General features: G+C 38.7%; 1 protein-coding gene across 3 annotated transcripts in view; it reads left to right on the top strand.

Moving 5' to 3' along the window:
• The window catches only part of SMYD3 (SET and MYND domain containing 3), a 441,959-nt gene that overhangs the window by 55,998 nt on the left and 371,346 nt on the right, over positions 1-14,615 (top strand). For all 3 annotated transcript variants that reach the window (XM_068939324.1, XM_068939321.1, XM_068939323.1), the window contains exons 2-4: positions 6,690-6,753; positions 12,597-12,704; positions 13,848-13,905. In XM_068939324.1, the coding sequence (XP_068795425.1) occupies positions 6,690-6,753; positions 12,597-12,704; positions 13,848-13,905 (230 nt within the window). The remainder of the gene's footprint in view (positions 1-6,689; positions 6,754-12,596; positions 12,705-13,847; positions 13,906-14,615) is intronic.

Here is a 14,615-nt window from a genome sequence, read left to right as displayed (position 1 = left end):
GAGGTAAGACATGTCATGCTGAATAAACTATATTTCTCTGATGTTACTCGGTGCTGTGCTTGGTGGGGACAAATGCGTTAACTAAACTTTCACCACAGGCCATACTGTAGTATGTTGGTTATTGTGATCATATGTATTTGGGAATAAAAAAGTTTTATTCTTATAAAGTCTATCTTGGCTCTCCCTTGAAAAAAGTGACTCTGATCCCTGATGGTTAAGTTCAGTTATTATCTTTTAACTCTAAATTGTTGGTGTTCCTGCTACTCTTCAGAAGCAACTCCTCCCCAGTGCTGCTGTTACAGGGGAAAAAAAAATCAATTCTTATTCACCGCAGCAGTGTGTGCAAATGGAGAATACGGGAGATACTTGTATGACCTGCAGGTAACTTTGTGCTATTGCCCCTTAAACTCAAAGGATTAAGTTGGAGCTGAGCGGCAGTGTAAATACCTCCCTGACACTAGATAAGCCCAGCAGCCGTGTTTCAGACAGTGTACAAGTGGTTCCTTTTGAAGCCTATTTCTGATGGAAGTCAAGCTCCCGTAAGGGCCTGCTGCGTTTTAATCTCTGTTTTCTGAATACTGTTCTTTACCAGCTCATAGCACTGGGTACGAAAGGCCGAGGAGGCTCGGCGTAGCGCTGGCTGACTGGCGGGGGGACGCGGCCCCTCTGCGCCCGGGGCTGCGGGCCCTGCCGTCACGCGCTCGCAGCTGAACAGCGTCGTGGGTGCCCGGGCCGGGGAGCAGCCGGGCATAGCAGTTGGGACACCAGTCGTGCCGTTATACTGCGTTGTTCATCTGCTGGGAGGGAGGTGAGGAGAGCACGTTGTAGCTGAATTTAACATGGCCGCTCTGCTCGCAGATCTGCCGCCTTACGAATGCTGCGTTACTGGCATCTTTGTTACTAAAAGACAGAAATAGATCAGTAAAACTGTGAATGATGTGTTTGCCAAATGGGGGGTATCGGTTGTTTTCACTTCGTGACAGGTCTTAAACGTGCACGTTCAAAAAAAGAAAAAAAAAAAAAAAACCCAGGTAGACTTTATGCACTTGACCTGTTTGACTGAACCTCAGAGGTCGGAGAAGTCGTTTGGGAAGCGGGTTCAACACGAAAAGGTGCGTCTGAACCAGCAGCTCTTGTCTCAGGTAGGCTACGGGGGAGGGAGGGCTGCCTCACTGACTGAGGAACAGCAGCAACACCACATCCAGCGGGGAAGGGGGGGAACTGATAGGAGAGCGCCTTTTTCGTCCTGCAAGCTGTGGCAGAAGCTGAAGTGTGAATACGCTGTGTAAAAAAAGGACTGTTCAGCGCTCTGTGGTAATCAAGCCTGCTGTTATAGCCAGCGCTTATCTTGTGATAAGAGGCAGAGAGTCAAGGGCCTGTAATCACCGGAGAAGCGTAGGTGCGTTTTCATCGTAAATTAAGTAGCCTAATTCTGTTTGTTTGGGTTTTGCTGTGTTTTTTAATTATGTTAGGCCCTTCTTTGGCAAGCAAAAGTACTTCCTTTTATTGAGGCCTCGTTGGTTATTATCATGGTGCTTTGATTAGCTGTTAATTTGGCATTTCTAAAAGGGTGATGTTTTGCGCGTTGTAAGCGCGCCAATGTGGCACTATAGGACCTGCCAGTGCAGGCAAAGGCTGGTCAGCCTCTTCGGTCGTGCCTGTGACGTAGAGCTCGTCCCGTTCTCGTGAGGTTTGTAACGGTGCTTTTTGCTGCCCTGAGGAGCCCCCCTGCAGACCGCGCCACCCTGCTGTGCTTCAGCCCCTGCCTTAAAATGCTCTGCCACTACGGTACCTTGAACAAAAAGATGGTGGGGGAGAAAAACAGGGGGGAAAAAAAAGTTTTTCGTTCATGTGCGTGTCACTTCCTCCTTAACAACCTTATTTATCATTTCCCTGTCTGGGAGGTTTTCTTTTGTTTCCTGTCCACATCCATCTTTTGGGACTTCTCCTCCTCTGCCCTCCAATTACAAGGTTTATTTTTGTCTTCTGTGTACATTTGGGGGGGGGGTCTACTCTGTCAATGGGGCTTGTAGCCAATAATAACAAAGATAAGTAGTAATATCCAAATTCCTCTGGGTAAAATTCTGCACCCAACTGTAACACCACGCTGGAAGGCCACTGAAGCTCCCTCTTACTTCATCATTGTGGATTTTTTTAGTACAGACCAAAATCCTTATTTGTGCTTGCTATTTGATAAGGGGTTTAGAGATGGAAATACTCACTGAAGTTGTGTTGGAAAACTAATAATTTATTTTAAATTGCTGTATCTTCATTTCATTTTATTCTGCAGCAGAAGCCTTTCCAGAGACTAAAATACTGTTGCTGAATGTGTTAGTTCAAACTGTGTGCATTTTATCGTCCATGAGGCTAATCATGTTAGGTGAGTTGCAGCAGATAACCTGTGTGTAACCTGACACTGTCTCCAGATGATATTTACAGTTAATGAGAAATACATTGAAATTATAGTGCATGGAATTATAGTGACTTGAATTGTTTCAATAATACCTGTAACATTAATGAAGTATTGAGAAGGACAGGAATAAACTGGGCAAATTGTCTCACTTTTAAAAATGTTCTAAAATACATGACTCATATATATACGAATACATGAATTTTATTCCTGAATTCTTTATATTCAAATTAAGTGTTTTATTTTATGTTTAAACTGCTGTATTGCAAGATTCATGGGTGCTATAAATGTAAAGGAAGAAGGTTTGGGAGGTAGAAGAGGATCAAAAGAGAGAGCAATGATTTCATTAGTAACTTTGCTATTCAGTGCTGCAGCAAACATTCTACATCTGCTTATCATTCAAAGAAACCCCCAAAGATGTATGGATAGTTCATTCATTATACAGTGCCAGCGGGGAGTGACCTTATTCGAATAATCTGGCTGGTAATGCCAGTTTGGCAAAAACCCAAATTTTGAGTGATAGTCCTTAGATTTTGTGTATGCAGGTTTGTTGCTATTTCAGTGTTAACCCTTGAGGACAAAGGATACAAGGCAACTAATCCTGTAATATATTGAACCTTCCGTGGGAACTGAAAAAGCTTGGTGCTTTGTGGAGACTAGTCCACAAATTGTTTTTCATAAGACAAAATGAATAAGTGTTGGTGACTTCACTTGTAAATCCCGGCATCTCGTGGAAGAAGTAAATCAAGGTATCAAGTAAATCAAGTAAATCACTGCTATATTTGCAGTATATTAAGGTCATAGTGTCTAGTTTTCTGATATAAGAATAAAGCTTTGGAGAACTCTTACAGATTTCTATTTAATGGTTATGGTGTTCGTTCATTTAAGTTTAAAAAGTTACTCTGCTTTGTGGATTTGTGATTTACTTGTTGCTGCTGTGACTTTTTGTTACTTTAATGGGTACGTGACTTACGTTGCAAATTTTATTTTATCAAAGTCATAATTAAGGTGTTAGGATGAATATCATTTAGAACAAAAATGTCTATCTTCAGAAAGTATTATGCTCAGTCATTCTGCGGTAGGGTGAGTTAGGGGGTTAACTTCTAAGTGATGCAAAAATTGAGGTTAATTGTTTGGTGAAACTTGCATAGGAATGCTTGCGCATAATTTTTCTGAAATATGTGCTTGATTCTACTTAATAATTCAGATAATACTGTATGACAGAGAAGAGAAGTTCAGCAGAGATTGCTAACATGGATGTGGAATATTCTGTAAAAAGAAGGTATTCAGGAAAAGTAAGGCTGAACGTGATCCTTCATGTACTGTCTGGGTGGGTTTTATGTAAAACTGCATAAAATGAAACTGTAAAGAACAACATAGACAAACTGCAGCATGATGGTGTCAGGAGTTACGGCCATACGTACGCGTAGCTCAGTAACAAACCAAAGTTCTAGATATTTCTCATTCTTTATTATTCTAGGTTGGTAGGAAGAGTTTTAGTGGTTGTATTGCCCATGATGAATTGTGAATGTGAATTGTGAATTGAGCCGTTGTGAATGGCTCACTAACAAACTTGAAAGATAACAAACTGATGGCTAAACAAGTTAAAATTCTTGCAGTGTGTTCTTTCAGTAATTTGAAAGACCTACCTTCAAAACTGTAATCTGTGCTGTTAATTGTGAAAATTTTCCACACATCTAGAAAGAGCATGTGAATTTCTTAAAAATGATTCTTCTGTCCATGAAGCAATACTCTGCTTAGTATTACAAAATGTATGTCAAAGCTAGTCTTGATGGGGATTAATTTGTGTGTGTAGTATGTGACCATTTATTTATATCTGGATGACTAGTGATATCCAAATCAGTGAGTGGTTCCAGACGGGTGTTTTTGGTTTTTTGCCTTTTTTTTTTTTTTTTTTGCTGTCTACAGCAAATATTCTGAAATGTGTTTCTTCCCAAATTACTGTGACCTAACGTCCTAATCTAAAATAAGAAATATGCACTCCTCTATCATAGGCTGGTTAGAGTTGTGTCATTTTTCAACGTTAAAAGGCAAGAAGCTCTCCTCTGCAGGCAAAATGAAGATTTCTTACTTATTTCTAACTCTGAATTGTCCTTCAGCTTCATATGTTTAAATCAAAAACCTGTTATTTATGTAAGAAAGATTGTAGATTTTGTTTGAAGGAATTGATAAGAGTTAACAGTTTTTCAGTCCCCAGGCTTGGCTTTGCGGGTAGGAAGGTAAGGAAGGCATTATTATAACATGGGTTTACGACCCATGCGTATTGCTGCTCTTAATCTCTGACCAATGAAGCCATTGAAACTCTCTCTAATGCTTATAAGAATCCAAAAACAGTACCTAAGTTGTTATTTTAATTGTTGAAACACAGCAGTAATTTCATACCTTAGTGAAGTACTTTTTCCTTTTATGGGATTTACGGAAAGGAGAGGTTGGTTTGTGCTAGAGGATGTTTCACGGGTGTTTCTGATGTTCTGCCTTTACTTCCGATAGTTATGATTTCACGGCTAGGTTCAGTGAACTAAATTCATTATTCAGAAGTTCTAGATTGAACTAGTTCTAGGTTTGTGGGCTATTTGTGGTTTTCCTACTTTGGATATTGGCTTTAGAGATTTATTCCGCAGTTTTAAAGTCGCCCATAGAAATTAAAATTTGGTGATCACTAAGCAATTTTAAGAGGAAAGAATGGCCACATGATAAAGCAGTTTTGCTGGGAGTCAGAGTACATGTGATGCAGTCTCTAAACTACTGAAGAGTGAGGGAATTTTCTTCTGGTGTCAACAGTGACGGAGAGCTGCACCTCGTTTTAGCTGCATCAGTTGCCATGGTGGGGCAGGAGTGAGAAGGATGTATGTAGTATCAATGGGAAGCCACTGGGAATCTTACAGAGGAAAGTCCTTAAACTGAAAACTTGAACTTGCCCTTTCAGTTTGAAATGGGCTATGTTAGGCACTTAGTTATTTCACGAGTATATTGGAAGGCTGAGTTAATATTTATAATGACATTTTAGGCTGTGAAATATAAGGCATTATAACAATGCGTGTGTTGGGGCGCGTGTGTTTGTCTGAGACCCCTCGCTTTACCTTGTAGAAGGATGAGGAAGGGGTACTCCAGAGCGCCTTGGGGGCAGGACGTGATGACGCTTCCTTGGGGTAGCTGAGCCGTACTCGGCTGCAGGCCCCTCGTTAAGGTCGGAGGCATGGCCAGGAATAAGTCTAAGGTGTAGTAATAAGAATTATGCAGTCCAGTTTACCGATATGTCTGTAATGTACCTCTCCCTCTTTCAATCTTTAAAGAAAAAATAAAAAACCAGAAACCCAAACCAAAGCATAAAAGGTATCTGCTATTTTCTCAGGGCTAGTGTATGCCCATAAAGCATGTAGGTAGCTTTGCATATTAAGGTATGAAAGTGAAAACCTTTCGGTGTCACCGAAGTCATGCAGCATATTCAGTATTGTCTACAGGAAATTAAGAGGGAAGCATCAAAATCTGTTTCTTGTTTCTATTGATCTGAAATGTTTGAGATGTAATTATTATTTCCTGTGTGTTTTAATATCTTCTTAATGCCTGAAAATTTACAAAACTTTGCTGATATTTTCTTCTTACCTCATATAACTGTAAACTGAGATAGCATCAGAAAATTGTATTTGAGTCAGGAGATGCTGTTCACCATTAGATTGTGATGTATATCTCTAATAGTTATCTTATCCTTCTCACGTTCACTAGATTTTATTTTCTCTCTCACCGAATTTTTGTTTTGGTCTTACTGCCCACCGATCAGAAGAAGTATTTTTCTAAGATAGAAACTTCTGCTGAGGTGTCGACTTCAGACTCTATTATAAAGTTATAATTTGATGTCTCAGTTTGCAGGTTCACAGCGAGGTCTTAAGGCAGATGATAACACTTGCTTAAGACAAAGACTTGCTTAAGACAGACAATAAACGTATTAACTAGCTGTATTGCACAGCTCTAATTCTGTTATCTACAAAATCAAATTCCTCAGGGTTATAGCTGTATGGTCAAAAAAAAAAAAGAGAAAGCATACCTTTACTGTTGATGCGAAGAGGCTGGCGTGGCACTGAGTCATGAGTACTGAGAATATACCTTTTTTTGTAACAATATGGGATTTCTATGTGACAATGAGTTTCAGATTACTCTTGGTTTTTTAGATACTTTTCTTCCCCGCTTGACAATTGTTAGTTATGCAGGCAGGATATATATAAAGCTTTATTTGTATTTATACGTACTTTTTTTTAAACAGGAAGGAACATCTGCACAGATGCTCTCAGTGCAAGGTCGCTAAATATTGCGGTAAATCCTGTCAGGTAAGATGAAGAATAACAGCTATAAGGTACTGAAGTAAAACAGCCATTTGAAAACAGCTATAAGGTACTGAAGTAAAACAGCCATTTGAAAACTTTATTTACAGGGTCTTCATGCATTTTCCTCATTGTCATACCTCCATGTTGCAATTTTTTATTTGTAGTTATGGACAGAGAGTGTAAACATGTTACCTTGTTTTATTTTTTGACTCTTTTTATAGCTACAGATACAGGATTGTAATCGATGAGATAAAACAGACAAAACTAAGTTGAAATGTTTAGTGTTGCATTATGTTTGATTAGAGGGTCAAAAATGGTTCTTCAGTAGTTTGGTTGTAGGCCAAAGGTTGTAAGCCAGGTGTGTAGTAAAATAATTTATATTTCAAGAGTGACATTCATCACAGCAAAGCATATGTCCTAGCTCTTTAAGAGGAAACACGATTCAAGAATTTACAGAGTAGAGAAGCCCTTAGGGCAACCTAACAGGAGCCCCTGGTACCTACGAAGAGGATGCCAAGAAGGTAGAGCCGGGCTCTTCACAGTGCTGCACGGCAGGGGACAAGGGACAACGGGCATAAGTTGAAATGAGAGAGCTCCTTCTGAGGTATAAGGAAAAGCTCTTTCACCCTGAGGATTGCCAGGAAGTGGAACAGGCTGCCAGAGAGGTTGTGGAGTTGCCGTCCTTTTTTTTGCATAGAGAGAAACTGAAGAGAAAAATGAAGAAAACTGACTAAAGTTCAAAACGGGCTAGTGATGTTCTATTAAATGCATGTGATTTTAACTTTTTAAGTACTCTTATTGACCTTCACATAATCTTTTTATACATTATGTGCTTCTCTAAATAATTATTCCTTCATATAATCTGTGACATTTTCAACATGCCAAAGCCATTCCATTCTGGGATTAAAACATATGGAGGAAGAAAGGAAGAAGATATGTCATTTTGATTTATTGTACGGCAAATGTGTGCAACATACATTAGGTACTTACTGCAGCATCAATAATAATGCCACAGGTAGATTTATTATGGAAGATAATATGGAAAGTATGACTGTGAAGGATAGAAAAGACCATAGTATTTGTAACACAGGTTTAAAACAAGAGAGTCAGTGGTAAAGCTGCTGTGGTGTTTCTCTGCTGTGAAATGAGACACTGTGCTGCCCTCCCTGTGCTGGCAATGACCTGCACAAGAAAGTCTGGAAGGAATAATGCAGTATCCTATTCTGGCTTATGTGTAAGTAGCAGTGAAGCTAGGAAACACGGCCTGTTGCTCTGGGAATAGTATTGCGTGAACACACTTCTAGGATTCACGCTGGATAGCCTGGAGCCATGGTGTCTTTGGGTGTCTTTGCATTATGCTTGCAGCTCCATGGTCCTCATGTTGCACTTGAAACCAGCTCAAGTTTCTCTACATCCAGAGTTGTAGGCTTTGATTTCAGTGAGACGGACCTGCGTTACTAGAAATAACGTGTGCTTAAGATGTTGTGCATGTTTCTAGTTGGAAGTATACTGTTAGAGGTCTGTATAGTATTAGGTGGCAATCGGGAACATCTGGAAAAGAGGTTATTTTCTAGTTAAAACAGTGAATTTATGGGGGTTGACTACTCAGGGCAGATGATCCAGATAAATCTGAGAGCAGCCAGGTCTATTTTCTTTTGGGGACTGTCCTCTAATTCATATTCCTTTTGATAATCTGATCTAAACTACTGGGCGGCTCTGTTTTTGTAGCAGTTGAGAGGAAAGTTCTCTTTGGCCAAGCCAAAGGCTTTGGGCTTTACTTAGCCTCGAGTGCAGCTTGTTAATATGTGCACTTCTAATTGAACTAATTGCTGAACAAAATAAATAGCGAGGTATTGAATCCGGTTGTTGTTTGTGCATTTAAAAAGGTGAATATTAACAGAGTATCCTGAACAAAACTATACGGGAATTAGAATTTCCCGTTTGTAGAAATCTCCATATGATGTCCAAATTGAAATTTTCAAGTGAATTGAGTCAGATTTCAAAATTTCCTGTGATCCTTTTTCAGCCCAGTTGAAACAATTTGCTTTCACTCTTAACGCTTTAACTTACTTCAAAAAAGAATTAAAGATGTAGGACTGGAAGCTATAGCAAGAGATCTTTCTGGCTGATGTCCTCCACTGAATCCTGATTTCAGGATCAGGTGTATCCAGGCCTTTTGCTCCTAACCATTTCTTTAATTGGACCTCATTGACTGTTTTTCCTCCTCAACACTTCTGCTCCTCTGCCATAGCCCCTTTCCCCCCTGCTGATGCTTACTGTCCCTTATTTCCCAGTGCTGTTTTCTAGCAGCCTTGTGTCTATTGGGTATCTTCCCAAACCTATAGAGCTGCCACATCTGTCTGCTCTTCTTTACCTGTGCTGTGATCTCCTCTGGCAGTATTTATTAATTTGTGCCCTGTGTTGCTTCAGCCTACATTGGGGACTGGTGATTTAGATAATCCCTGACAAATGAGAGAGTCATTTCAGATAGAATTCACCATGTACCATTTTCAGGCATTACTGAAATGCCATCATTAAAAAAAAAAAAAAATCCCAATGATGTTCTGTAAGAATTTAAACGATCCTGTGGAAATTGCAAGTTGTGTCTTCATAACCAAGTGATTCTTTCCAATGGGAAAACATCCCACTTTAATTTTTTTTTTTTTTGGTGATCTCCAGTCTTCAACTGCTTTTTATTAGCACATTAATCTGCAGGAAGCATTCCTATTTTTTGATGCTGCACAGGAGACGAGGGAAACCTTAGTTTCCTAAACATTGGGTTAGGGACTATTTGGAGACATGAACAGCATATCTGGCAGTCCAAGAACAGACCCATTTCTCTCGACTTGGCAAAACAGCTCAGCCAAAAATATGTGAGACTTTACAGGCAGATGCAAGTGATCTCTGCCCATGCCCTGAGTCCGCAGGAGGTGACTGCTCCTGGGGCTGTATTGTCAAATGAAACGCAGTGATGCACTGGTGCTTGTGTGCTGCTGGGTCACGGGGTGGGCAGGCTCTGTCTGCCACCAGTAAACTGCTGTTTCTGAGCCATATGGACTCTGACTCTTTTCACTTAAGTAAAGCCTAAGGAATTGCCATTGAGATACTTTGAGCTTTAGTGAAGGACTGATTTAGAGTGAGCTGAAAGGAGGATGGGTTGTTTCTTTTTTGTTTTTGTTTTTTTTTTTTGAGTTGCTCAGGGTAGTGAAGTCTGGAGGAGGAGTGCAGGGTACTGTCTTGCGATGTTCACTAGTTTTAGTTGCCTTTTAATAGTGCTCCTTTCTAACAGGAAGGAAAAGTTCTGTTGAAATATTGGAAGAAATTCCCTGGCAGGGAAGGAGAAGAGTCACTAAGATCAGACCATAACGCCATATCTCTGCTCTGTACTATCTATATTTATACTGGATATGGGCTATAAAAACTCTGAAAGCTGGGACATGCAGGATTAAGAAAATTTCTCCCATGAAGAACTGTGGGGCTAATGTAATCCCACCAATAAGTATTATTAGAGACTGACTTAAAAGTAGGTCTCTCCAGTGCCACAAATCTTAGTCTTTTCATGTAGTTCTGTAATTCTTCTCACTACCAATATAGCATGGATACAAAAGGCTTTTGAATTTTTTTAGTACGTTTGGAGCTTCCTTCGCCCTGGCCAATTGCAAAGACCCGAATGGCAATCCCCGTTCCAGCATTCCTTCTGCAAAGGAATCATACTCGTTGCTTCTGGGCATCGGTTTCGATCTAAGCGCTATTTTTAAGAAAGCATATGATCTAAACATTGTTCTGGTATGGAAATACATCTCCAAGAAATGTGACACATTATGCTATGAGGTACCACATATTTCATCTCATTAGTGCTTTACTGGTTGGGTAAGCTATTAATCATTTTGATGTCACCTTTAGCACACTTAAAATTCTGTGCAACATTTATGTAAGGACAGATTTTGACAGATAAAGGCTCACTCCAAAGAGCAATTTTAGTTTAAGTGGGATAAAAATGCCAATATAATTATATTACACAGAATGATGCCTGGACGTTTACAAGCATGACCTTGTTTCTTACAGACAAGAATAATCCTGTTCAGTAGTAGTTATTTAACTTTTATTTGTCAGACAGTATGTGACACTAACTGTATTTGGATTAATGCATTCTTGGTGTCATTTTTCTCCCCTTGTAGAGTTACAGGTAAAGGAAATGAAATCGCAAATCTCCTGTGTATCTGAAAGAAAAGTCCAATTTATTTATTACGTGTAAGCCAAATAAAAAAGAAATAGAACAAGTGCTGCTAGTGCTGAAGCCTAGTTACCCCAAGGCAGCTTTTTTTTTTTTTTTTTTTGGCAAAGGCTCTCATACAGTTTTTTTCATCTTCATAACTGGCATGCCAGTATGCCAGTGTCCACAGTTGTGATATACGCTTGCACGTGATGATACTGCCCTTTGTTTCCTTCTTCTTTTATTGCTGAACATATAAGAATTGTTTTGTACTGAACACTTTATCATTTGGTGTATGGCAGTTACTTAACAGAAGCTGGTTTTTCTGAGTTTGTTGTTTTTCGTTCTGCTGCATTTCTATGAGAAAATATGTCATCTTCAGAAGGCCTTGGTTATTCCGAGTTCTTGTCAATGCAGCAATTTCTTTTTTTGTCCCGTTTTTTCAATTTTCTTTTACAAAAGTATTTGATACAGCTCAGTGGCTTCAAACATTTCCTGTGAATATATGCATTAAATATATAAAGACCTACTAACTTAATGAAATAGGCTTGGAGTTTTTGTGAACTATAAAACAGAATTTTGAGCTCGTAAAGGCAGAAGGCAAAAAATCCCCTGACAACAACAACAACAAGAAAAAAAATTGATCAGAAATTGACTCTCTTCCAAAATGGGTTTCTCTTAACTGAAGACTCATTCTTGTTGCTTTTCCATGATGATTTTGACAAATGATGTATTTCAGTGTACAACAGCTTTCCCCCACCTTGTCATTCCATCTTTTCTCTGCTATGAAAGTGTTATTCAGTGTCTGGTACCCAAACAGTGTCTGACATAAAGCTACGCTGTTTTTTTGGTTCCTCTTTCTATTTTTGTAAATTTTGGTCACATTCCTTGTCTTTGAGCTTTGGACATATCATCACCAGTCCTCCCAGCAGCGGGCGTTGATGTCTAATCATAGATCTTCAGGATATAACAGGGTACTGTACAGGTTTCGTTCTATCTTTGCATATTCATCTTGTGCAGCAAGGAAGCAGATACAACGTCTGAAAAAAGTATGCTGTGAATATGTTGTCAGACAGTCCATGAAGCAGACTGAAGTCAGGGTCTTAAAATTTCTCCAACCCTTCTCTTTGGATGCCATCAATTACAGAATCCTGTCAGAGTTGTTCATTTAATCAAATCTCAGATAATCTTGCAATTACTCAGAGCAAGGCTTGTTCGCCAGAAGGATGCACTTACAGTCCATGTCAATATTCTAGTAAATTATTGACATAAAATACTGCAAAAAGAGCGGAGGGGAATTTTACAGCTGTACTGAGGTTTCTCCCTCTCTTACCCTTGCTAGCCAAAAGGCAGAGACGTTGCAAACAGCGAGAAAAAAATTGCAAGATGGTAGAAGTGTTAAGAAGCCAGAACATCACACATATATTCTTTATTTTTACATACACACACACACACACACACACACACACACGTTTATGTGTATGTGTATATATATACACACATCTATATTTATGTGTGTGTATATATATGTATAAATATTTCTATGTATAGTTTCTAGTCTGTATCTTATTAGGATAAATGTTCGTAAAACAAAATGCCATTTTTCTTTCCCTTTCTTTTAAAAACTCAATAGAAAGAAGCTTGGCAGGATCACAAGCAGGAATGCAAGTGTCTTAAGAGCATCGAGCCTAACTTTCCTCCAGACTCGGTCAGGCTTGCTGGCAGGATTGTTTTTAAACTGGTAAGTGGCATACCATTAGATGTACTCAGTGTCACAGTTTCAGAGAAATACTTTCTTGCTTTGTCTTTAATGTAATTAAGAATTAGAAATCAGAAGTGACTAGGGTTGACGAACAAAATTGGACCTGCGTATTGCATTACAAGATAAGTTAATTTGCAGAAAGCCTGATAGGGTCGAGAGATACTAAAATGGACAAAATTAAGGTCAGGGGGCCCATTTATGAAGTTTCTTTTCCTATGTGAAGTGACTATGTGGTAGCATCCTAAATTTTTTTCTGCCTGGAAACAAATCTGGTGCCGGGCACAGCCATTTTGTTGTTATTTGATGCTACTGAAGTTACTGGTGCTTTTCCATTACCTTCTGTGAGACCCTAATTCAGCCTTGCTCATATAAATGTCAGAAAGACATGTGGTAGGAACAAAACACTGTTAGCTAGCCCTTTCTTTAGGGGGCACAATGCCATGCTTTTAATGTTGGCTTAGTTTAACCTCAATTAGTTGTTGTTGTTGTTGGTGGTGGTTTTTTTTTTCCAAACTCTCTTGGAAGTCCTGGGTGTTTGACGTTACCACAGTTAATAATTAATTTACATGGACTGAATCTTGCATTAGGTTAAGCAGCTTATGACTGTGAGGTTGTAAATCAAAAAGATTTGCCATTTTTTGCGGACCCTGCCATGATGTTGTCTGTCTTGAACAAAAATGTGTGTATTTTTTTGTGGTCTGAGAGGATAAAATGTGACTGAGTATCTTAACTTATACAATGTCAGGAGGTGTATGTGCACATGATTGTTTTGAAGGGCAGAAATGTACCTGGCTACACTGTATATTAGTTATGGTCACGTGAAATCCGAGACTGCTAATCTTAGAAATTGTTTGCAGTTACAGTGTGAAGGGCCAAAGTAAATTCCTAAGGATAAGAAAAGTCAAGAAAATACATTAGAAGAGAGTGTCACAACATCAAAAAAATAATATTTTTTATGATAGTTTACAGAACATAGATTAAGCAAAAGAACAGATTTATGTTGATGCCATTAGCCTTACCTGTTTACCTTACTGGCATATCCCATCGAACAATTCAGTACTGTAGAGCGTTTTTAAGATAAGGCATGCTATGTAAGTGTTAATTATCTGTTTTTTCGTACAGCTTAGACGATCAGCATGCCTTTCAGAGAAACTCTACTCTTTTTCTGATCTTCAGTCAAGTAAGTAATTGCTAACTGTATTGCAGGAAATGCTTCCAAGGTCTGTTTTATGGAATGGTCATCCAATTTTCTTGCGACTTGCCTTCTGCAAGTTTCCTCTGTAGAATATTAGAATGTGGTATGAAAAAGGCAAGATGAAACTGAAAATAAAATCTTTGTGGAGAAGAACAGGTTTTTCATAGATCAAGGAAAAACTTGTGCCACTTTTTTTCAAGCAAAATTTCCATCTGATTTTTACTTTTAATATTTTTCTTCATTTTACAGTGTATATCTTACCTATATCTTACTGTTCAGGTTCTCAGTTTTACCTGATGACTGCTTTATTACATAGAATTTAAAAATAAAACTGCTATAAACAAAATATTTATATGTATTTTTTCATTGTTTTTATCTTTTTGCATTAAATGTCAACATAACTACAAGAAAAAGGAGAGAGATCTAAAATTCACAAAAAGTATCTGCATGGCTTTTTTTTTTCCCTTCTCGTTGAGAAGTCACGTAGAAGAAAATTGTGCAGATGTTATCCCTGTGGTTTGACAAGTTTCAGATGCTTGGATGGGAAAGGATCTTCTTTATAATCTCTCAGCTGAACTTCTATTAAAATAGAAAACATTTTTGCACTAGGTTAAAGTTTTAAGATTTGTAAGAGAAGAAATACATATTTTTTTCTTATTCTACAAAATCCCTTTAAATAACATGAATGTTTTGCT

This window comes from Struthio camelus, chromosome 3 (genome assembly GCF_040807025.1).
Source record: "Struthio camelus isolate bStrCam1 chromosome 3, bStrCam1.hap1, whole genome shotgun sequence".
NCBI classification, from domain to species: domain Eukaryota; kingdom Metazoa; phylum Chordata; class Aves; order Struthioniformes; family Struthionidae; genus Struthio; species Struthio camelus.
This window is presented reverse-complemented; position numbering and strand designations above follow the sequence as displayed.